The sequence below is a fragment of the Chrysemys picta genome, chromosome 6, assembly GCF_011386835.1.
Source record: "Chrysemys picta bellii isolate R12L10 chromosome 6, ASM1138683v2, whole genome shotgun sequence".
Lineage (NCBI taxonomy): Eukaryota > Metazoa > Chordata > Testudines > Emydidae > Chrysemys > Chrysemys picta.
This window is the reverse complement of record NC_088796.1, coordinates 120,723,317-120,748,755: the sequence shown is the minus strand read 5'-3', so window position 1 is coordinate 120,748,755 and position 25,439 is coordinate 120,723,317. Positions and strand designations below refer to the sequence as shown.

The following is a 25,439-nucleotide window of genomic DNA, read 5'->3' as shown; positions in this document are numbered from 1 at the left end:
AGAGGGTTCATGCAGGTTTGCACCCGGAGCGGCTAGCAGTGTGCCCTAGTTACACTTGTTTCTACCGTTGTGTTAGTGTTGTTATGTCAGATTTGTGTTCTTATGCATTTTTTCATACCTCTGGAGTGCTAGAGCTTATATCGTCCTTTGGAAAAGCCAGAGGGCGATAGCTTCATAAACACTTGAGAAGGACCGACATTCTATCCAGGGTACATGTGCTTACACACAGCAGCAGTTACAATGCACACTCCGTCCGGACCCATATTTCACCAGCACAGGTGTTCTTTTTAAGCGTCAGGCCAGACCCCAGCATTGTGCAGTGCAAAGTCTATGTTTACACATCAGGAATGTTAAATATTAGTTTAAAATTTGCAAATAAAACCCGTTAGATGTCTTTATTTTCTTTGTAAGTGATGTCATTGGGACCTCCAAGTCTGGCTCGATTTTAAAGAGCCGTGTGGCTCCCCCAGGGAATTACCTGACTGAACTCTACAACCATTTCTGTTTGTTCATTCCTCTTTGCTGATTGACTAGTAAGCTTTAAGCTGCATGTCCCCTCTTCATCTTTCGAGCTGCATGCTCCACTTCAGAGCTCCAGCAAGGGGAAATTGCTCAAGTGGAAACTGCCTACTCAAAATGTCTACCTTGGCTGGCTGCCATTCAAACAGTTCTCATTAGCACTCTCCATACTTAGCGAGTCCCCCACCCATAGCATCCCCATGTGCCTGGTTACAATATCACTGCAAGGGGCTGTTGGGGAGGACACAGTATCAAGAGACCATGGAATAACTGAGGAGTGAGTACTCTTCATGAACGACTCCTACCCTCAGGCCTTCAAAGGGAGGACTAGCAGCTTCTGAGATGAACAATCAGGGCTGTATCATACCCATACCTGGAGCTACCCATCTGTATCATACCCATCTGTAGCTGCCCGTGTAGCTTATTTGGAAGAATTGCTGCTCAGGGATTTCTGAAGTGCTGGTACACATATGTCTCTAGCTTAGTACAACGCTTCATTCCCTTTGATTTCTTACAGCACTAGACAATAATGCATCTAACTGGATAGGAGTCTTATTAACCCTCACTACATTTTTGCCAGAAAGCTCATGTCAGCAGCCTGGAGCCGAATCTGCAGCATTTGAGTTCATTTAGATGTAATCAGACTTGAATCATTGAAGGCAGGTCTGCAGTAAAAGCTTTCCTAGCCAAGTGTCCAAGATACTGTGACTGTACTGCACAGGGTAAATGGAGAGAGATACCAGTCACCCCCATCCTAATTATTCCCCTTTCAGTTTGGCTAGATTTCAAATTAAATATAAAATGGAATAAAGTGTATTCTTTGGTTACACTAGCAATACATACAACTTTAGGTTCCCTACAGCTATTTTCTTTAGATAAACCAGTTATCTTACACAGTATTCCCAACACCAAGCATTCAAAATTAATGAATCAGGCCCAACAAATCATTCTTTTAAAAAAAAAAAAATACTACATTTTGGGTTATTTTTATTTGCCATATGTTTTTTGAGTCTCTAAAGATCATCTCTTCTAGCCTCTCTGAAGCCATCAATGCTAGAAACTTTTTTTAAATGAAAGCTGAGATTCTCTCATCACATGACTCCAGCAGCTGGGGCTTTAAGAAACATGCCAAATTTTGTGAGAGCCATAATAAAATCTCAAGAGTGTGCAACAAATATAAAGATACTTTGAAGGTGCAGAGTTTTCTCAAGAGAAGACTAAAAGAAGATATTAAAGGTATACTGTCAACTTGAAAAAAATCAGATTTTCATCCAACAGTTTTGGACCTACTTTTGAGACACAAAACCCTTAACATTCTTGTGTCTGAAGGAGATTAGAGAAAAACAATATTTGTCTATATTTTTTCCAAGTTAATTTTGTGCATGTGACAGCACTTCGTGCAGAGTCCGGTTCTGCTGAAGTCAGCTACACGTAATGTCTCATGCACCAGTACAATGAAACCTCCCTGGTGTGGAGCAGGAATTCATGGGCACACTCTTCCCAAAGCCTCACATAAAGTTATTTACTAGAAATTGCAAGAGAGCTGCTGTTCACTCTTAATTTGGAGTTAGCAGTATTCTCTTCCCTTAACTTCTGAAGAAGGCAGAGAGCGGGGGGCAAGGCGGCTGAGGGAGCTCCCTCTTCCTGGAGTCAAGGCAATACCTGAAGAAACAGAGAAGACAGTCCATCCGTCTCCTCCATACACACAACTTCACTTGACTTCCCTGAAAGTTTTAGGTACTCTGCAAATCAAACTCTCAGTCTCTCAGTCTGAGTTTCCCCACCCATAAAATGGGGTGACTGACTTACCGCTCTCACAGGTGTTATGAAACTTAATTGTTGCCAAACACTTAGCAGATGAAAAGTGTTAGCTACCAGCATTAGTCCAAGAAAAGAGGTATAGAAAAGTTTTATTCACACTGGGTGAAATTCACCCATGTACAGAATCAGCACAAGCCCAATGCACCAGTGAAGTCCCATTGATCCTCAAAATGGGGCCTTGGGCTGGTTCTCTGCATGGGGCTGAATGTCACCCATTTTACTTTGAATTCACATATGAATTTAAAAAAAAGACAGATACTGAGACAGCATGTATGTGAAAGTATCCCCACTGAGAGGTCTGGCGACAGACACCCTGAGTTCATCCACGGAGCAGATACTGCAGGCGCTACAGCAGTACAATCTTCCACATAAAACCCACCAAATACCTTAACTCTTCCTTGAAGGATTGGAGAGTAGTATGGTCTTCATGCCCATCCTTGACCCCTATACCATGCCAAAAGAGGTCACCAATCAGGGCTCCCTGTGGTGATTGGTTTATGCAATGTGGACACCTATCTGCTTTGAAACAGACTGAGCCCTCTAACATATTTCATAGAATATCAGGGTTGGAAGGGACCTCAGGAGGTCATCTAGCCCAACCCTCTGCTCAAAGCAGGACCAATCCCCAGACAGATTTTTACCCTAGTTCCCTAAATGGCCCCCTCAAGGAGTGAGCTCACAACTCTGAGGTTAGCAGGTCAATGCTCAAATCACTGAGCTATCCCTCCCCCCGATTCATGACTTGAGTTGGAGTTGAACTGGCAACACTAGGCTCCCTAATGGATTACCAAACCGCCAGCCCAACCAATCCCTGCCATTCATGCCTTTTGGTACTTTACCAAAACCATGAGGTGTTCAGAGACCCCCACAGCAACAGAATACAGACCAACGCAGCTGGTCCTGGCCGCTGGGCATATCTACACAGCATACGGGGTTTACCTTCCGAGTCCAGGTAGACAGACTCGTGCTAACTGGGTTTATGGTAGTGCTCTAAAAGTAGCTGTGTAGCTGCCGCGGCTTGGGCTGGAACTTGGGCTCTGAACCCGGGGCGGATGGGCAGGAGGAGGGAGGCAGGGCTTGACAGCCCAAACTCCAGTCTGACCTATATCTACCCCGCTCTTTTTAGAGCGACCATGAGCCCTATTAGCACAAGCCTGTGGGCCCATGCTGGAAGGCTCACCCCCAGAAGCACCGTAAACCTGCCTTGTCAGTGTCAGGATACTGAACTAGAAAAGGCCAATGGCCTGATGCAGTCGGCTAGCTCTTATGTTCAAGGGGTAGTGATCTATTTTTAGCCATGGGATCATCGATGAGGGGTGGAAAGGAACTTCTGGACTAATCGCCCAGGCTGTATTCTATTCTATATTGGTAATATCTGAGCCCCTGCACCAGAGCAAGATCATCCTTTCCCCTGGATCCCAGCTTGCTGTCGTCTAACACTAGACACGTATGTGACAGGCAGATGGATGTTTGATTTTTTCTCCACAATGAGCAGGACTGTTTAGACTGACCTATTCTTTCTTGCAAAGTGTCGTTTGCAAAGCTCTCGCTGAGACTCCTGGGGGAATGAGTAGAAAACTGTTCATTGAGCCTGACCATCATTTGATTTCCTTCATGCTATAGTCTGGATCCTGTTCACTGCTGTAAGGTGATGAGCACTCAACTCCTTCTGACGTCCATGGGAGCTGGGGGACACTGAGCTCCCCACAAGAGTGCTCTGCACCCTGCAGGATTGAGCCTTTACTGTCGTCTGCAATAAGCCAGGTGTTTCCTCATTATTCCACTCCAGGTATTTAGCAATTGATGTGCACTGGAAACTTACCAAGGTCAACTCCCTGAACCTCTCAATAGTTCAAGAAGAGACCCAGGGCTGTAACACAGTGAAATGAATCCAGTTATAATCAGAGCACACACACAACACAATTAAAAAATTACTGATTTAGTGCATCTGAAAGGTACTGGGCTGACAGCCCTGGAGACTGAAATCTTGGTTATGCTCAGAACATGTACCGCACTGCAACCTTCCCATAGTGCCCTACCAGCTTGTTTCAATCCTAGCTTAGTTTCCATAATCATTCAGTCCATCTTTCTACTGATGGATAAGAACATAAGAATGGCCATTCTGGGTCAGACCAAAATGGTCCATCTAGCCGAGTATTCTGTCTTGCGACAGTGGTCAATGACGGATGCTTTAGAGTGAAAGGACAGAACAGGGCAATTTTTGAGTGATCCATCCCCTGTTTCATAGATTCATAGATTCTAGGACTGGAAGGGACCTCGAGAGGTCATCGAGTCCAGTCCCCTGCCCGCATGGCAGGACCAAATACTGTTGTCCAGTCCCAGCTTCTGGCAGACAGAGGTTTAGGGACAACCAGAGTATGGGGTTGCGTCCTGGACCATCTTGGCTAATAGCCATTCATGGATCTATCCCCCAGGAACTTATCTAATTCTATTTAGAACCTAGTTATAGTTTTGGCCTTCACAACATCCCCTGGCAATGAGTTCCACAGATTGACTGTGCATTGTGTGAAGAAATACTTCCTTATGTTTCTTTTAAACTTGCTGCCTGTTAACTTCATTGGGTGACCCCTGGTTCTTGTGTTATGTGAAGAGGCAGGGGGGAAATGTCCTGTGTTAGTTTGTGTGTCTTTTGTTAATTGCTCTTCAAATTCTTTTTTTGGCCCGCCTGATTATACTTTTACACTTGATTTGCCAGAGTTTATGTTCCTTTCTATTTTCCTCCGTAGGCTTTGCCTTTAACTGCCTCATTTACTATGCTTTTTAGCCACTGTGACATTTGTTAGGTCCTCTTACTCTGTGTGTGTGTGTGTGTGTGTGTGTGTGTGTGTGTGTGTGTGTGTGTGTGTGTGTGTGTGGTTTTTTTAAATTTCCTTTACATTTCCATTTAATTAGCTTCCTCATTTATGTGTAGTTCCCCTTTTTGAAGTTAAATACTACTGTGGTGGGTTTCTTTGGCACTTTCCCCCCTACAAGGATGTTTAAATGTAATTACATCATTGTAATTATTACCGAGCAATTCAGTTATATTCATCGATTTGGACCAGATCCTGTGCTCCACTTAGATCTAAATCAAGAATTGCCTCTTCCAGGACCAGCTGCTCCAAGAAGCAGTCATTAATGGTGTGTAGAACATTTTATCTCTGCATCCCACCCTGAGGTGACATGTACCCAATCAATATGAGGATAGCTGAAATCCCTCATTATTATTGGGTCTTCCGGTTTTTGTCACCTCTCTAATCTCCCTGCGCATTTCACAATTACCATCATCATCCTGGTCAGGTAGTAGGTCGTATATTCCTACTGCCATACTCGTTATTCATTAGTCATGGAATTTCTATCCATAGAGTGGATACAGTTTGATTCATTTAAGATTTTAAGACTTCTCTCCAGTCTGAATTTGTCTAGTTTCAACTTCCAGACATTAGATCATGTTACCCCTTTCTCTGCTAGATTGAAGAGCCCATTAGCAAGTATTTATTCCCCATGTAGGTACATAAAGGCTTAAATTTTTAAACAGTGAGGGCAATTAGCCACTAGAACAAGTTACCAAGGTTCATAGTGGATGGTCCAGCACTGGTAATTTTTAAATGAAGATTGGAGGTTTTTCCAAAAGATCTCCTCTAGGAATTATTCCGAGGAAGTTCTAGGGCAGGGGTAGGCAACCTATGGCATGTGTGTCGAAGGTGACATGTGAGCTGATTTTCAGTGGCACTCACACTGCCTGGGTCCTGGCCACCGCTCCGGGGGTGGGGGGGGGGGGGGAGAGAGCTCTGCATTTTAATTTAATTTTAAATGAAGCTTTTTAAACATTTTAAAAACCTTATTTACTTTACATACAATAGTTTAGTTATATATTATAGACTTATAGAAAGAGACCTTCTAAAAACGTTAAAATGTATTACTGGCACACGAAACCTTAAATCAGAGTGAATAAATGAAGACTCAACACACCATTTCTGAAAGGTTGCTGACCCCTGTTCTAGAGCCTGGTGTACTAGAGAAGGTCAGACTAGATGATCACAATGGTCCCTTCTGGTTTTGAAATCTAAGAATCTCTATGAATGTTCCCCCTCCAAACACCACACCCCACAACTCCCACAGGGTTCACACAGCTCTGCTCTGTTTCCCTTTCCACTTCATGCAGTCACAGTAATCAAGTCACCCCTCAACTTTCTCTTTAAATTAAGCTCATGACCCTTTCCTCAAACCTAGGCTGGACTTCACGTACAGAACAGAACTGAACCCCACCTGGATGTGGGGTGGTCTCTGGCTCAAGGGGAAATTTTTTCACAACCCTAGAGCAGATCCTAAGAGTATGTAACTGGTTAAGTTGACATTAACTGGTCCTGAAGATGGTATGCATCTCTGTGATGATCCCATTAAAACACATCATAGGCGCCGACTCCGTGGGTGCTCCGGGGCTGGAGCACCCACAGGGAAAAACTGGTGGGTGCAGAGCAGCTCCCCACCCGCCCCAGCTCACCTCTGCCTCCGCTCTGCCTCTGCCTCCTCCCCCGAGCGTGCCGCCGCATCCTGCTTCTCCCACCTCCCTCCCAGCGCTTGCGCCGCAAAACAGCTGTTTCGTGCGGCAAGCCTGGGGGGAAGGGGGAGGAGGGGGAATGCAGCGCACTTGGGGGAGGAGGCGGGGCCGGGGCGGGGATTTGGGGAGGGGTACAATAGGGGCGGGGAGGGGCAGAGTTAGGGCAGGGACTTTGGGGCAGGGGTGGAGTCGGGGTGGGGGTGGAGTCGGGGTGGGGGCGCGAGCACCCACCAGCGCAGAAAATAGTTGGCGCCTGTGAAACACATCTGTAAAATCTGTGTAGCAGTCTTCAGAGCACAGAAGACTGGGCCTGGAATGGAGGTCACTCAACATGAGTAAGACAAATTACTGTGCTGGTCTGTCTTTTCCTGTTTCTTAGCTCCACCACCCTTCCCAGGGATTCCGCTTTGGAACGGTGCGAGAAAGCAGCGCTGAAGATTATGTCAGGCAGAGCTTCCCAGAGATGCACGAGTACATGAGACGGTACAATGTACCTGCAACTCCTGATGGAGTGGAGCACCTGAAGTGAGTCTCTGCATGCTAGCTTCATGTGATAACAGGCTGATCAAAGAATAATTAATTTCACAGTCCTTGGCTTCACTAAGGCCCTAGTTCAAAGCTCCTTGAAGCTAATGGACATATTTCCAGTTACTTCAATGGGTCTTAGTTATTCTAAGTGTCCGCTGTACATGCTTTCTAGATTCATCCTGCTTTGTATATTTTTTAAAAGGGTAACAAACTTTGCTTGCCTGGATCATATCCGATTTTCCATTTTCCAAGGCATCAGCAGCACTGCGCTGGCATGGCAGAGACGGCGAAAAAGGCACAAGCTCATTCTCCATCACTAGAATGGAGCAATGCCAATGTAACAATGACAGCCTGGATAGCACAGAGAGGCACTTACAGTCCTCAGGGAAAACAGCCTTTTCCATTGCCACTATAGTGCCAAGATGACCCGTCTGCTGCTAACTGGTGGCAAAATAAATCCAGGCAGGTTTCAGTGCTTGGAAGATATTCATTAGGCAGTGGGCACTATCCATGAGGCAGGTGCAAAGTACTGATAAAAACAAACCTTAGAAATCTCCGTGTCTCTCACACAATAGCAATAAGTGGATTGCCCCCAACAGAGATTCCTTAGAAAGATGTATAAAAGAATTAGCCATTAATTTAAATAAGAACATTAGTGACACTAGATCATTCTTATAATTTTCCACCATCAGTCCTCATGCTTCCAGAAAGGTGTGGGCTTTCAAATATGTTTCCCCCACAATGTTTTGCAATTGATTACATACATCGCAAGGTAGGAGGCTGCAGTCATGGGCATCATCACCCACAGTTCAGATCCCCTGGTGATCTGTATAACAAAATGCCGCTGATTATATTTTTTAACAATTTTTATGGTGCCCTGGTTGGTTTTCATGATTAACTCCTAAGACACTGCCGCATCCCCAGCGGGTGTAATTCAGTATAGTTCCATGGAAGCCAGTGGATCTCTGCCGGTTCGGAATTTGGGCACTTGTTTTTTTCCTTGATTGGATGAGAACACATGCCGCCATTTCCACACATGCCTTCAGTACTTTCAAATTTGCTTTCCATAAAACATTCAGACCAGTGAAACTCAGTCATCTAAATGTTCATGGAACACAAATACAAGAGAAAAGCAAGCCTGGATGAAGGATATACATTTTAAAATAGCAGCATGTATCCATGGAAAACCTTTCGTAGGGTTTGCCCAGGTCTAATTTTTAAGATAGTGTAGATCAATGTTAGAAGCAGCATAAGGAAACCGAGCCTGAGTGACAACCTTGGAGATTTTTGGTTTCCTCCCCGGTGGTCTTTGTGCTACTGTGCAAGAAACTCAATTTGATTCTCACCCTGTTGCACTTTCCTTCTTCCAGGTCAAAGATATGTCAAGTGAACAGAACTGGTCTGTATATGAATATTCTGCTAGCCAGATCAACCTCTCTGCACATGAACCCTTCAGTCTTTGATATTTAACTCAATTCTGTGTTTATATCAATAGCCCCTGATCCTCATCTTTATTGGGCTTATAAATTAGGTTTTGGCTTGGTTTCGTGTTGGGTTTTATATCAGAAGCTTCCTAAAAACTAGATCAAATATATTCCTGGTTTCCAGCCCTGAAACAATCGCTTCTGTATCAATTAACACAACTGTACAGCTTCTCTTATTGATTCTATTTTCTTACTTTGATCTTAAATACAGGCATGATCCAGAGAAACTAGATGCCTTCATCATGGATAAAGCACTCTTAGATTATGAAGTGTCAATAGATGCTGACTGCAAACTTTTGACAGTGGGGAAACCGTTTGCCATTGAAGGTATTTCAGACAGTATCCTTCTCCTTCTGATACATTTTGCCTGCCAACAAGGAATGCAGACATCAGAATTAAAGAATATTGGCCAGATTCTGACCCCACTGAACTCAGCAAAACGTCTATAGAATATCAGGGATGAAAGGGACCTCAGGAGGTCATCTAGTCCAACCCCCTGCTCAAAGCAGGACAGATTTTTGCCCCAGATCCCTAAATGGCCCCCTCAAGGATTAAACTCACAACCCTGGGTTTAGCAAGCCAATGCTCAAACCACTGAGCTAGCCCTCCCCTGACTATCCATCAACTTCAGTGAAGCCAGGATTTCCCCTTATTTGTCTTTCAATGTTTTCATTTCAGCTTCCAAATCGCTTGTCTATTACATTAACGTACGTTCTCGGTCTCACCGTTATTTATATTGTGGTAGCACCTACGAGCCCCACTCCGGGAACCCCATTATGTTAAGCACCGTTCACACACAGAACACGAGTCTCTCTCAAAGAGCTTGCCATCTAAGTATTTAATCTCAGGTTAGTCCTATGTAGGCGAAACAGAATATATCCTGCTGAAAGGGTGCTTTGTGATTAGGGGAGTGGCTCTTATAAAACAAAATGCTTAGACATGCTCTACAGTAATTGCCCCAAACATTAAAGAGTGGTTGAGTCTATTGCTATGGAATGGGGTGGTATTTCTTTATAAAGACAGCATCCCCACTGGGATTTATCTGTGCCTATGGGGCTAATTCTGCTTGCTCCTGTGTGGGAATGGAAAGCCTTGAAGGCATCAGAACCTATCCATGTTGACTGTGCTCGGGACATAGGATGCCGGAGGACTGGTGCAAACGGGATGTGGATGTCTTGCCCCTAGAGCTGTGATCCACAAGGGCTATTGTTTTCATTGTTGCAAGGGAGAGGCAGATAGTTTGATGGTCAATGGCGAGGTAGGTCCACTGGCCATGTCCCCTTGCACTGAAGAGCTACCGTAGCCCTAAAGCAGTGATAAGTGCTTGGTGGTAGTATTTCTACCACAACCACAGTGTATCACCCTGCACCAAGCCTGTGTATGCAGTCTTCCCTCAGGGAATAGAAATTGAGCCTGTACTTGGAAAAAACAGTATCTAGTGATACCTGTACCACTGTCAGACAGGGGAGACATTTTCACAGTTCAGGATGGAATAACGTAGCTACTGAAAGACTTTTCACCCATAATACTGGCAAATTCAAAAACTCCATTCCCCCTGTGTAGGCACACACCCCCTCCAAAATGGATTCCCATAATCCCCCTTTCAAACAGTCAGCTTGATTATTCAGCTGGGGCTCGATTTAAAATAACTAATTCACCCTCTCCAGTTACCTGACCTCTTAAAATGCCAGTATATTAACAAGTATCAGAGAGGTAGCCGTGTTAGTCTGAATCTGTAAAAAGCAACAGAGGGTCCTGTGGCACCTTTGAGACTAACAGAAGTACTGGGAGCATAAGCTTTCGTGGGTAAGAACCTCACTTCTTCAGATGCAAGTCTTGCATCTGAAGAAGTGAGGTTCTTACCCACGAAAGCTTATGCTCCCAGTACTTCTGTTAGTCTCAAAGGTGCCACAGGACCCTCTGTTGCAGTATATTAACAGTGACACACAGACAGCTTCACAATGCAGCCGGAAAGCAAAACTTATCAATGAGCCCTGCAAAACACATTAGCAGCTATTACACTTCGGGCTTTGTTTTTGTGATGGATGGGCCATGGAAATGATTTCCCCCCTCCTTCCAAGAACAATCAATCCATTCGCACCATCACAAGGCGAGGCCACCTCTCCCAGAACGTAAACAGATTCAGGAATTTAACACGGGAAATGAAGCGGATGGAAGCGGAGTAGTTTAATCATTCAATCTAGAGGCACCAAAAATGCCAACCATATAGCAAATCCCTTGTGCTGGAATTGAACAGTGACACTAAGTTGTACCCATTTTATAACACACTAGGACATTAAAAAAGCAATCCATTTTTATTTCCCACCAGGGTTATAATGGTCATAAAATCTGCCTATGCATCAGCAGTTAGGTTTACACTTCATTAAGCGGACATGTGAGAATGACTAGCTTTATGGAGATAGCTACAAAATTACAAAACTTTGAATCCATTGAAGTCAGAAACAGTACAAAATAATAAAATCAGGAACTACAGCTTCTAGCATCAAACGACCACCTATTTATGATGCATATTGTACTTGTTATTTTGTGCTGTCTTTTGTGTTTTTCCCCACACAAGGAGTAGCCATATACTTCCAGTCTGAACTACTTATCTTTCAGATTAAGGAAAACAAAAGAACATGAGTAAATGTTCCACCTTGGAACAGTGTGTATGTCTCCTCTGTATAGCTAGTTATACAGGCTGCAGGAACTTGGAGAAAAACAAACAACAACCACCTCTTATAGCGTACCGTCCATCAGTAGATTTCAAAGCATTTTACAGTCGGAGGTCAGTATCATTATTCCCATTTTAGAGATGGGAAAATTGAGGCACAGAGCAGGAAAGCAATTTACCCAAGGTCACCTATCAGGCCAGTGGCATAGCCAGGAATAGAACTCAAGTCTTCTGAGTCTTGGTGCAGTGGTCTATCATCTGCACACCAAAGTTTTTAGAAATGTAAGGTGCAATAGACAGATAACAAAGATGCCATCATTTGACATCTAGATACCCATCACAATGCTACCTCGCTTCATTGTGTAGCAAGCCACTGGGGCTGCAGACTTCCTGCTGGTATTCAGTTTGCATCTCCATCTCTGTCCACAAAATATTTTTGGTACAGTGTTTGTGAGATGAGGCTACACTTTAAAGAGGGTACATCTAAGCTGCGAACCAAAAACCATGGAGCCATGTATGTCAAAAGAGTAGTTGTACAGGCAATTGGTAATTTCCTGCTGGCAAATGACAAGGTGCATGTGCAGTTACTTGTTTAATGTGCACAAATTAGGGTATTTTAAAAATAAAAAAACAAACAGTTTTTTTTCTAAAATGTGGCATCCAGTAATTAGAATTATTGAGTCTGTTTCTCATTTGCACCAAGGATTTTTTACAGTACTCTGGAAATGTAAAAGGACTCTCAGGTGGATATAAAATACATGGGTGCCTGTTTAAAGTCCCTTTAAACTGTCAGAGCAGCATAAAAGAATTTTAGGCTATGTCTACACTGGAGCTGGGAGGTGTAATTCCCAATTTGAGTTGATATACACAAGCAGTAGTTTGAGCAGAGCTAGCATCTGTGTGTCTACCCGAGCTGGGAATCACAGCTCCCAACTGTGGGTGTAGACATTGCCTTAGTCAGTGTGAATGAGAATCAGGCCCACTGGGTATTGAGCTATTGTGAGGTATAGCAATACAATCTTACTGCAATAAAATCTCACAATATCTCAGTACATTTTTAAAATAATTCAGTAAATACTACATGATTCTCCATTGCAGAGTCCAAATGCATGTCTGCACCTGTAACATGTGCCTTCTAATCAAGAAATATAGGGCCAGATTCCAATTTACACTAAGGCCATCTTGTGCTGCTCTGGCAGTGTGAAGTGGCTTCAAAGTGGTTGGAGTCAGGGATGGCAATTTCCTGTGGAAAAACTAATTTAGGAAGGGGCAGTGGAAACATGGTAAGTGGAGAACATGGAGACCTGGGAGATGGGTCGGAAACGAGAGGGAGTGTGGGCTATAATGGCAGAGAGAAAGGGGGGTCAGGGCAAAACTGGGAGGCAAGATCAAACCAGTATCTTAGATGCCTATATACAAATGTGAGAAGTATGGGTAATAAGCAGGAAGAACTGGAAGTGCTAATAAATAAATACAACTATGACATTGTTGGCATCACTGAAACTTGGTGGGATAATACACATGATTGGAATGTTGGTGTGGATGGGTACAGCTTGCTCAGGAAGGATAGACAGGGGAAAAAGGGAGGAGGTGTTGCCTTATATATTAAAAATGTACACACTTGGACTGAGATGGAGATGGACATAGGAGATGGAAGTGTTGAGAATCTCTGGATTAGGCTAAAAAGGGTAAATAACAAGGGTGATGTCATGCTAGGAGTCTACTACAGGCCACCTAACCAGGTGGAAGAGGTGGATGAGGCTTTTTTTAAACAACTAACAAAATCATCCAAAGCCCAAGATTTGGTGGTGATGGGGGACTTCAACTATCCAAATATATGTGGGGAAAATAACACAGCGGGGCACAGACTATCCAACAAATTCTTGGACTGCATTGCAGACAACTTTTTATTTCAGAAGGTTGAAAAAGCTACTGGGGGGAAGCGGTTCTAGACTTGATTTTAACAAATAGGGAGGAACTCATTGAGAATTTGAAAGTAGAAGGCAGCTTGGGTGAAAGTGATCATGAAAACATAGAGTTTGCAATTCTAAGGAAAGGTAGAAGGGAGTACAGCAAAATAGAGACAATGGATTTCAGGAAGGCGGATTTTGGTAAGCTCAGAGAGCTGATAGGTAAGGTCCCATGGGAATCAAGACTGAGGGGAAAAACAACTGAGTAGAGTTGGCAGTTTTTCAAAGGGACACTATTAAGGGCCCAAAAGCAAGCTATTCCGTTGGGTAGGAAAAATAGAAAATGTGGCAAAAGACCACCTTGGCTTAACCACGAGATCTTGCATGATCTAAAAAATAAAAAAGGAGTCATATAAAAAATGGAAGCTCGGACAAATTACAAAGGATGAATATAGGCAAACAACACAGGAATGCAGGGGCAAGATTAGAAAGGCAAAGGCACAAAATGAGCTCAAACTAGCTACAGGAATAAAGGAAAACAAGAAGACTTTTTATCAATACATTCGAAGCAAGAGGAAGACCAAAGACAGGGTAGGCCCACTGCTTAGTGAGGAGGGAGAAACAGTGACAGGAAACTTGGAAATGGCAGAGATGCTTAATGACTTCTTTGTTTCGATCTTCACCGAGAAGTCTGAAGGAATGCCTAACATAGTGAATGTTGATGGGAAGGGGGTAGGTTTAGCAGATAAAATAAAAAAAGAACAAGTTAAAAATCACTTAGAAAAGTTAGATGCCTGCAAGTCACCAGGGCCTGATGAAATGCATCCTAGAATACTCAAGAAGCTAACAGAGGAGGTATCTGAGCCTCTAGGTATTATCTTTGGAAAATCATGGGAGACGGGAGAGATTCCAGAAGACTGGAAAAGGGCAAATATAGTGCCCATCTATAAAAAGGGAAATAAAAACAACCCAGGAAACTACAGACCAGTTAGTTTAACTTCTGTGCCAGGGAAGATAATGGAGCAAGTAATTAAGAAAATCATCTGCAAACACTTGGAAGGTGGTAAGGTTATAGGGAATAGCCAGCATGGATTTGTAAAGAACAAATCATGTCAAACCAATCTGATAGCTTTCTTTGATAGGATAATGAGTCTTGTGGATAAGGGAGAAGCTGTGGATGTGGTATACCTAGACTTTAGTAAGGCATTTGATACGGTCTTGCGTGATATTCTTATTAATAAACTAGGCAAATACAATTTAGATGGGGCTACTATAAGGTGGGTGCATAACTGGCTGGATAACCGTACTCAGAGAGTTGTTATTAATGGTTCCCAATCCTGCTGGAAAGGCATAACGAGTGGAGTTCCGCAGGGGTCTGTTTTGGGACCGGCTCTGTTAAATATCTTCATTAACGACTTAGATATTGGCATAGAAAGTATGCTTATTAAGTTTGCAGATGATACCAAACTGGGAGGGATTGCAACTGCTTTGGAGGACAGGGTCAAAATTCAAAATGATCTGGACAAATTGGAGAAATGGTCTGAGGTAAACAGGATGAAGTTTAACAAAGACAAATGCAAAGTGCTCCACTTAGGAAGGAACAATCAGTTTCACACATACAGAATGGGAAGAGACTGTCTAGGAAGGAGTATGGTAGAAAGGGATCTAGGGGTTATAGTGGACCACAAGCTAAATATGAGTCAACAGTGTGATGCTGTTGCAAAAGAAGCAAACATGGTTCTGTGATGTATTAACAGGTGTGTTGTGAGCAAGACACGAGAAGTCATTCTTCCGCTCTACTCTGCGCTGGTTAGGCCTCAACTGGAGTATTGTGTCCAGTTCTGGGCACCGCATTTCAAGAGAGATGTGGAGAAATTGGAGAGGGTCCAGAGAAGAGCAACAAGAATGATTAAAGGTCTCGAGAACATGACCTATGAAGGAAGGCTGAAAGAATTGGGTTTGTTTAGTTTGGAAAAGAGAAGACTGAGAGGGGACATGATAGCAGTTTTCAGGTATCTAAAAGGGTGTCATAAGGAGGAGGGAGAAAACTTGTTCACCTTAGCCTCTAAGGATAGAACAAGAAGCAATGGGCTTAAACTGCAGCAAGGGAGGTCTAGGTTGGACATTAGGAAAAAGTTGCTAACTGTCAGGGTGGTTAAACACTAGAATAAATTGCCTAGGGAGGTTGTGGAATCTCCATCTCTGGAGATATTTAAGAGTAGGTTAGATAAATGTCTATCAGGGATGGTCTAGACAGTATTTGGTCCTGCCATGAGGGCAGGGGATTGGACTCGATGACCTCTCGAGGTCCCTTCCAGTCCTAGAATCTATGAATCTATGAAATACTGGCTTAAATCAGGAAAAATAATTGCATCAGTGTCCATCAAGTTCAGCAAGCATAGAACAAATCTTTTCAAACTTCAGATACATCCATTCAAAACTGAGGAATAGTCTCGGTCTACCACTCCATCAAAATTGGTCTTCTGCTGCAGAACGCTTTATGACACAATGCTCCAGTCTGCAACTCTCGCATGCGTCTGATTGCTTAATGCTTCAAGCCTACAGCTCTGCATTGCTGTCATTGTCATATAATCGAATGGTTGTTGAATGTTGTTTATATGAGAGTGGAATTTGAGTCAAGACATGTATAACTTCCTTGAGAAAATACCAAACCAAAACATACACAGACGTTCCGAAGTTCAATATTATAATTCTATATATTAGCATTACGCCCACTGCAGTTTTATTTTTTATTTGTACAACCCTAAATTAATCTATGAATATATTGCCTTATGTAACCACAATTTGAATATAGAACTAAAACTAAGTGTAATGTGATATGCATTAACAAAACAGTTTTTAAAATAGAAAATGCCTTAAACTGCGACTAACTATTTTTCCCCAGGATGGTCAAAATCATGATTTTACCTGGTAAAAAACCACTTTGGTAAATATCATGCCAGCCCGGCTTGGAATTTATTCCCACTTGAAGGCCCTTTTACATTGCCAGAGTGATATAAAGAGGTCTGGTTATAAATGAGACTGAGGCCCATAGCAAATGCATAGAAGAGGCTGTGTTTCTGAAATGAAGGCATTCAGAAAACATTCACATGCATGTTGCAGTATCACTGTGTGGAACTTCTTTGGCTTCTAATTGTGCACTTTTGTTTTTGCAGGCCTAGTCATTTGCATGAGTAATTGTGTGTGCACAAATGATCCTGTTTTGCATTGTGAAATCTCATTTGGGTTTGGGCCCCTTCACACTATAGATGAGTCAATACACAGCTTTGGACCTGGTTTTTGGACCCTAGAGCAAAGCACAACACCTAGCTGTGCCACACACATACCTGAAGAGGATGTGTTGATACCAACTACTCATAGACAACCAAAACCAACCCAACTAAAAAACCTTGTATTTGTATTTTCTCCTAGGATACGGCATTGGCCTTCCCCCAAATTCTCCACTGACCTCAAATATATCTGAGCTCATAAGCCAATACAAGTCCCATGGCTTCATGGACGTGCTGCATGACAAGTGGTACAAGGTCGTACCATGTGGGAAAAGGAGTTTTGCTGTCACTGAGGTAAGCAATCCATTTAGTGGTCATAGAAATGACCGTGTCTGGGGTTTGCGCTGACTGCTTATTATTTGGAAGGTTCATGACACATAAACAGACAAGAGTCTCTGGCTGGGCGAGATTACAATCTAAGGCTTGAAGTGGTAGCTCGATGAGCTGTGATTCCTAATACACCAGTGTGGTAAGGAACAGAGCACAGGGATAACAGGAGTAAGATTGCTTGCTTGCATTGGATGGTGAAGCTTGCATCATGTAGGTTCTGTACGTGTGTTAGAGCAGAAGACAATGTGTAATGTTGCAGCACGTGGTTAGAACAGCAGATTTCGTAGATGCAGGTCCACGTTGTTAAGTGGAATCAGTTTAGTGTAGTTGTACAGTGACTAGTTTTAGTTTCACGTAGGTCACTCTCTGAAGTAGCTGACAGCAGGAATATCACAGGAAAAAACAGAATGGGGGAATCTCAGCTAGTCTATTAATATAACTGTGCCAACTGTATAACTCAGAGGGTACCTTCTGCTACAAGAATAACAAAGATTTCAGCTAATTACACGCTCTTATTTGCCGATTTGAACTTTAGAACCTAAAACCAGGGGGGCTTTAAGCTATCATTGTACGAACAAAGTAAATGCATATTTAATAACTGAGCAAAACTGAAGTATAAAAAAGGCCAATCCTCAGCAGGAGTAATCTGGCGTGACTCTACTGAAATCAACGGATCTAAGCCAATGTTTAGAGCAGCTGAGAATATGGTCCATTGTAGAATAAAAAGACATCTAATATGAGTGAGAAGAGAGGTAGTCTTCTTGGGAGAATCTAAAGGTTAAAAGGTTAAAAAGTGAATTCAAGAAATCAAAGTCTTGAGGAACCTAAAAAGAGCTTGTAGCTTATAAATGAGCAGGTTACGTACATTTTGTTGCAAAGTGCTGTACCCTGACACAAGCTATCTATTCCTGCTCATATGAAGTACACAGTCATGGATCCACTGTCCCTTCCTCAACTGATTCAGCCCAACCCTACCCCAGGCCTGAGGGTTACACGGGTATCTGGAAGAGTGACCAGAAAATTCCACACAAGAGCCTGATGTTGTGGAATTTCCATTTCTCCAGTTCTGCCCACGCCCAAACGATTCAGATGAGCATCTAAATTCCTTGGTCTAACTGAACCACTGAAGCTATTGGAGGTTTATCCATCACTAATAGCTAGCACGTTCTAGAGACTGGCCCAAAGAAAAACCCAGAAACGAATATCCTCAAACTTCGGTGGAGTGTAGATCTGAATCCGTATCTACATTTTGCAGCTTGCATCAGTGTTTAGTATTTTCATTAATGTCAACATGAACCTAATTAACACTTTTTTAGTTCCCTCAATAAAAACGTATACGTTTGTGTCTCTAATGTTCAGCCAAATTCCAGGAAAATAAATTTCGAGGGGGGGAGGGCGCGGGGAGAGAAACTTCGTCCAGGCAATTTCTGATCCAGTTTATCTGGAAACTATATTAATATCCAAAGGGAAATGTTCTTGGGGAAAGGCCAGGTTTTAATGCAGCATATCGACTCTTGACAGCCTGTTCCTTCTGTGACCTCCTGTTATTTTACATTGGAAAACAAGTCTCTTGAATTAAACCTGATCAAGATTGCCAATAGGCAATGGCAGTTAATTAGCACAAGTTGCTTAAAATTGAAAACCCTTGCCTGCCAGGGACAAACTCGACTTTTGAGTGCTTCCCTATGAAATGTTAAATTGGCTTGTTAAGCTTTTGCATTTTAAAGAGGGCAGTCAAGGCTCAAATATGTTTGACAAGTCTCTTTTTGAAGAGTCCTTTGGAAGCTTTGCCATGGAAGCAGGGCAATGTTTGTTTTCAACCCCAGTATAGAACTACATGGAGCGTGGGACCATAATAAGGGAGCTTCATTAAACTGAATTTTAGAGTTTCTCATCATGGGATTTAATCATACAAGACTGTAGCTCTGTGGTTGTTAGCAATGGGGGGTTCTTAATGTATACCTAGAAGCCTGAGTATAGAACTCCCCACAGAGCAGGGAATCTCAAGTTTCAGTGAAATGCTCTTTTGCCTCTCCCCCAGTTACATTGGCAACAAAATGGATTAACTGAATGACTTCAGGGTCTGATTCACAGGACCCCTAACCTCTGTCTGTCTCCATCTCGCCTACTTCCTACTAGAGACTGTGATACAGAAGGGCCAGGGAGCAGTGGTAGAGGGGAAATATATAAGCCCAAGGCTAATTAAGGCGTGGTTCCCTGTAGACTAGGGAGGGTTGCTACAGGTTAATTGGAGCACTTGTAGTCAATTAAGGTCCTGTCAGGAACCTAGTAAAACCCCCCTGCTTCAGGCAGTCAGAGGAGAAAAGAAAAGACAAGATGACTGGAGCTTGGAGGTGTGTTGTGAGATCTGAAAGAGCAGAGAACCAAAGTAAGGGAGACTCCCACCCCCAGTGTCTAAGGACTGAGGATAACCCCTCCCAAGGGGGAAGAGGGTAAGAAACCCACAGGGGTTGCAAGGGTCTGGGACTCAGAGTGAGGAGCAAACCCAGACCCCTCCCCTGCTTCCCTCCTCTACCACCTTCCCGGGCCACTAGCGGGGCCTTTGGCTCCCAAGAGCAGAAGCAAAGGGTGGCGTTTTAGGGTCCCCCCCCCGAAAAAAAAGCGCAGAACCCACCATATGAACATCGGCCATCTTGTCACAAGACCTATAGGGTCCACCAGCTGGCAATGTGCCATACAGATCACAACTCTCATCTCTGCTGTTAAAAATACATTGGAACTGCTGAACATGGATTTTTTCCTCCTTCTTTCCACTTTCACCCACACAGATGCATTGACATGCAGCCCCAAGGGGTCTGTTCAGACCTTGCACTACATGAAACATGGCCAGCTCTCTTCATGAAAGCGAGCTGAATAGAATCAGAGTCCACGGGCATTCTGATGGCAATGCAGCTCTCACAGACGGACTGACAGATGTCTAGAAGACTGTAGTCATTAAACCCCCTTGTTCATTTTGAAAGCTTCAATGATGTAGATGGGCAAGGGACTCACCATCATACTGAGAAGTAGGGTTCTAATGGGCAAGAGACAGGGCTGGAGACATACCTCGTTGTCAGGAGCCTCTGGAGAAATTAATGCAGTCTAGGGCTATGTTAACTTTGACTTTTGAAACAATAGTTGTACAGCTACATAACCTATTCTTTAGTGTCAGGCAGAATAGATCTCAGGAATGTGACGTGTTGCTACGTGTTTTCTCCTCTGCAAGTCAACCCATCACAGCATTTCACTCCCATCCAAAACCACTACGTTTTTAGTGATCCAGACAATTTTTGGATGAATATATTAGACGGGTACAAACAAAAGCAGAAACCACATGAAATCCAAAGATGTAAGATCTGCACCATACCATATCTAGAGCATTTTATTTCCATGTGTAGGGTCTAGAGAGAGAGTGGGGATATAAGGAACCTTACCTGTGGCATCAGTATCTCTCAGTGGCCGCCCGCCCCCAGCTCCTAACAGCACTAACCCAACAGGCCAAACTGTGTTGGGCACCTATGAGCACTTTGCCTCCCGGGGCCTGTGACTTAACCAGCGAGCTGGTTAAAAGTGACTCAAAAATGGCTTCTTCACAACCAAGCAATAGTCAGTCACCCAGAGCACATAGCAAGCAGAGAGAAGGGATAAACAACAAAAGGCCTCTATGCCTGGCTCCTTCCTGCACTTTATTCTCTCCTTGCCAGTGTTGGATAAGCCAACTGAATTCCAGAATCAGACTTTTGGCTAGAGATAGAATTCAGATCCAGATTTTAAGCATCTCCAACATTAGTCAGTTCTGCAATTATGGCCGCAGTTTCTTTCTACTTTTCTCAAGAGGCTCTTGTTTGGGGGGGCATTTCTCAGGCCCTCAAGATTGTCTCTAAAATCTCAGGACTTTTGGCTGTGCCACCATAAGACTGACAGTGAATAGATTAAAAGAGGGAAAGATAGATAGGACCTGCCCAGGCAAGCTGAGGAGAAGATGCTCCTTGAGTCTTACTATTTTCTAGATTCATTTAAAATCATTTATTTGATTTTTTTTTTAAGGGTGGGAGAGCGTCAGTAAAGAGGGGTCATGTTGGTCTTTTCTCTTGCCCACTGTAAACATGCATGGATAGATCAAGACATTAAGAACTACAGCACATAATTACCTCAATAGAGACATCTTGTGGCTAGAACATTAAAAAGGTTCCACATATCTTTGTTAAAGGAACATTACATACATGCTTTTTAGGTGCTACTTGTACTCAGTTAATGAGGGATAAATCAGGAAGGAAAGCAAACAATTTGTTGACCTGGAATGGATGAAATAGCAACCTGAAATCAGCAGATATTGAGAGAGACTAAATATTGAAACCATGTCATTCTTGTCATTTTTCTGATTATAACCAGTTTAAACACACAAAACTAATAAGAGACGTGCTCCTGCACATCCGTCTACTGTAAACACTGCAGTAACATTGTGACTGATCCAAAGTCCACTGAAATCAATGATATTCATGAGTTTGCAATCAAGCACTTTATGTAGTTTTACCCCAGTCCTGTGTGATGCTAAGAGACCTGGGTCAGGATCATTGGGTCCTATGGTAACAGCTCAGACCATATCTGTCTGAGGCAGGTAGAAATGGTGGCATTATCAAAGCAGTCGAAGATTCCCAATGGCCTGCTAAGAATATGAATATGAGAAGAGATAAGGGAAGAGTGGGGAGAAACGTCTGCAAAAATTTTCTCCAGTTCAAAAGAGCATTTCAGTTTGACTGTGTTCGCAACCTGTGTGTGTTTCCTTTCTGCGAATCTTCAAATACGTCAGCTTTACTAGCTTTGTCACAATTCCAGGGTGAGCTGCACTTCAGACCCCTTTTAGTCACCTGAAGGGTGCGCTCAAGAGGGACACTTCCCCTCTCTCACTTCCCCTCAGGGGCAGCTCCAGGCACCAGCGCAGCAAGCGTGTGCCTGGGGTTGCACGCCGCGGGAGGCGGCCTGCTGGTCGCTGTAAGGGCGGCAGTCAGGCAGCGTTCAGCGGCATGCTTCCGGGAGGTCCGCCGGTCCCGCAGTTTCGTTGGCAATTCGGCGGCAGGTACACCGAAGGCGCGAGACCCGCAGATCACCTGCAGAAACGCCGCCGAATCCGCATGGCCAGCCGTGCTTGGGGCAGCAAAAAACATAGAGCTGCCCCAGCTTCCCCTTGCCGGGGACTCTCAGTGGCCGCCCACCCCCAGCTCCCAACAGCACTAACCCAACAGGCCAAACTGTGTTGGGCACCTACGAGCACTTTGCCTCCAGGGGCCTGTAACTTAACCAGCGAGCTGGTTAAAGTGACTCAAAAATCGCTTCTTCACAATCAAGCATTAGTCAGTCACCCAGAGCACATAGCAAGCAGAGAGAAGGGATAAACAACAAAAGGCCTCTATGCCTGGCTCCTTCCTGCACTTTATTCTTTCCTTGCCAGTGTTGGATAATTTCCACTCAGGCCAGACCTTCCTACTTCTAGGCATGGAGTGACAGACCCCTGCAGCTTTCTCTGTCTCTGTGTCAGAGACTCCTCTCCAGCCACCGCTGACTACTCAACCCTAGACCAGGATCTTTATAGTTTTAGTATCCCCTTTGACCCTGTTTGGGGGCCTTGCTAGCCTTGCTGGAGCATTCCTCAGTTGGATTTAAGCTCTCTGGGGCAGAGACTGTATCTTTGTTCTGTTTGTACAGCACCCAGAACAATGGGGTCCTGCTCCATGATTGGGACTCCTAGGTACCGCGGTAATACACATAAAAATAATGATCACACCTTGACCATGGTTTCCTCCAGGACCTTACCTATTCTCCAGCTGTATTTTATCTTTGCCACTGTTGCATTTGCTGTTTGTTTTCCCTCCTACCAGCATCCTTTAAGTAAACTCTTTGCAGTCAGACAGGATAATAGCAAACAGAAACTGAGATGCATAAGACGTTCATAAAAAAAAAAAGCAGATAACTCCCTCATTTTTCAGATGTGTAATATTTTTAACCTAAATGTTGGAATTTTCTCTGAATGAAAACTAACATTTTATTACAATGACATTAATATACATGTAAAATTCATGCTTTCTTAAATATTTGCCCAGCACAATGCTTTATTAATAGAGCTGTGAAACACCTTTGCAATTAAGGCGGAGACCCCGTGACATCTGCCTGCAGGGCCGGCTCTAGGTTTTTTGCCAGCCCAAGCAAAAAAACAAACAAACAAACAAAAACCCTCTGAGAGCGCAACTGCCGAAGCAAAAAACCAACCAAACAAAATAAAACCCCCACCCGGAATGCCGCCCCTGGAATTGTGCCTCCCCAACTACGTGCTTGGTTTGCTGGTCCTGTCTGCCTGGTTTGGGTTGTAATGACTAATTCAAAACTTAGACTACGTTCTTGGAGAAATTCACCGAAATTGCCAAAACGTTTGAGCAAATCTGGGCCCTGTCTCCAGCAGATGGAGCGTGATTTATGGTTTCATAAAGAAGAATCATAGAAGATTAGGTTTGGAAGAGACCTCAGGAAGTCATCTTGCCCAACCCCCTGCTCAAAGCAGGACCAGCCCCAACTATAACATCCCAGCCAGGGCTTTGTCAAGCCAGGCCTTAAAAACCTCTAAGGATGGAGATTCCACCACCTCCCTAGGGAACCCATTCCAGTGCTTCACCACCCTCCTAGTGAAATAATGTTTCCTAATATCCAACCTAGACCTCCCCCACTGCAACTTGAGACCATTGCTCCTTGTTCTGTCATCTGCCACCACTGAGAACAGCCGAGGCCCATCCTCTTTGGAACCCCCCTTCGGGTAGTTGAAGGCTGCTATCAAATCCCCCCTCATTCTTCTCTTCTGCAGACTAAATAAGCCCAGTTCCCTCAGCCTCTCCTCATAAATCATATGCCCCAGCCGCCTAATCATTTTCGTTGCCTTCCATTGGACTCTCTCCAATTTGTGCACATCCTTTCTGTAGTGGGGGGCCCAAAACTGGACACAATACTCCAGATGTGGCCTCATCAGTGCCGAATAGAGGGGAATAATCACGTCCCTCGATCTGCTGGCAAAGCTTCTACTAACGCAGCCCAATATGTCGTTAGCCTTCTTTACAACAAGGGCACACTGTTGACTCTATTCAGCTTCTCATCCCCTGTAATCCCCAGGTCCTTTTCTGCAGAACTGCTACTTAGCCAGTTGGTCCCCAGCCTGTAGCAGTGCATGGGATTCTTCCATCCTAAGTGCAGGACTCTGCACTTTTCCTTGTTGAACCTCATCAGATTTCTTTTGGCCCAATCCTCCAATTTGTCTAGGTCACTCTGGACCCTATCCCTACCCTCCAACTTAGTGTCATCCGCGAACTTGCTGAGGGTGCAATCCATCCCATCATCCAGATCATTAATGAAGATGTTGAACAAAACCGGTCCCAGGACTGACCCCTGGGGCCCTCCACTTGATACCGGCTGCCAACTAGACATTGAACCATTGATCACTACCCATTAAGCCCAACAATCTAGCCAGCTTTCTATCCACTTTATAGTCCATTCATCCAATTCATACGACTTTAACTTGCTGGCAAGAATACTGTGGAAGACCATATCAAAAGCTTTGCTAAAGTCAAGATATATCACATCCACTGCTTTCCCCACATCCACAGAGCCAGTTATCTCATCATAAAAGGCAATCAGGTTGGTCAGGAGTGACTTGCCCTTGGTGAATCCATGTTGACTGTTCCTGGTCACCTTCCTCTCCTCCAAGTGCTTCAAAATGGATTCCTTGAGGACCTGCTCCATGATTTTTTCAGGGACTGAGGTGAGGCTGACCAGTCTGTAGCTCCCTGGATTCTCCTTCTTCCCTTTTTTAAAGAAGGGCACTATATTTGCCTTTTTCCAATTGTCCGGGACCTCCCACAATCAACACGAGTTTTCAAAGATAATGGCCAATGACTCTGCAATCACATCAGCCAACTGCCTCAGCACCCTCAGATGTATTAGATCTGGATGCATAGACTTGGGCATGTCCAGCTTTTTAAATAGTCCTTAACCTGTTATTTCACCACTGAGGGCTGCTCACCTCCTCCTCATACTGTGTTGCCCAGTGCAGCAGTCTGGGAGCTGACTTATCTGTGAAGACTGAGTCAAAAAAAGCATTGGGTCACTAGGTTGCTTCCCCCATTCAGTAAGGGTGCCACACTTTCCCTGGCCACCTTCTTGTTGCTAACATACCTATAGAAACCCTTCTTGTTACCCTTCATATCCCTTGCTAGCTGCAACTCCAGTTGTGCTTTTGGCTTCCCTTGTATGCTCGAGCAATATTTTTATACTCCTCCCTAGTCA

The 25,439-nt window shown here is 43.9% G+C and overlaps 1 protein-coding gene across 1 annotated transcript in view; it reads left to right on the top strand.

Moving 5' to 3' along the window:
• Positions 1-25,439, top strand: part of GRIN3A (glutamate ionotropic receptor NMDA type subunit 3A) — a 97,835-nt gene that overhangs the window by 55,300 nt on the left and 17,096 nt on the right. Inside the window, exons 4-6 of the mRNA XM_005292140.5 lie at positions 7,281-7,426; positions 9,125-9,240; positions 16,930-17,081. Coding sequence (XP_005292197.2) covers positions 7,281-7,426; positions 9,125-9,240; positions 16,930-17,081 — 414 coding nt within the window. The remainder of the gene's footprint in view (positions 1-7,280; positions 7,427-9,124; positions 9,241-16,929; positions 17,082-25,439) is intronic.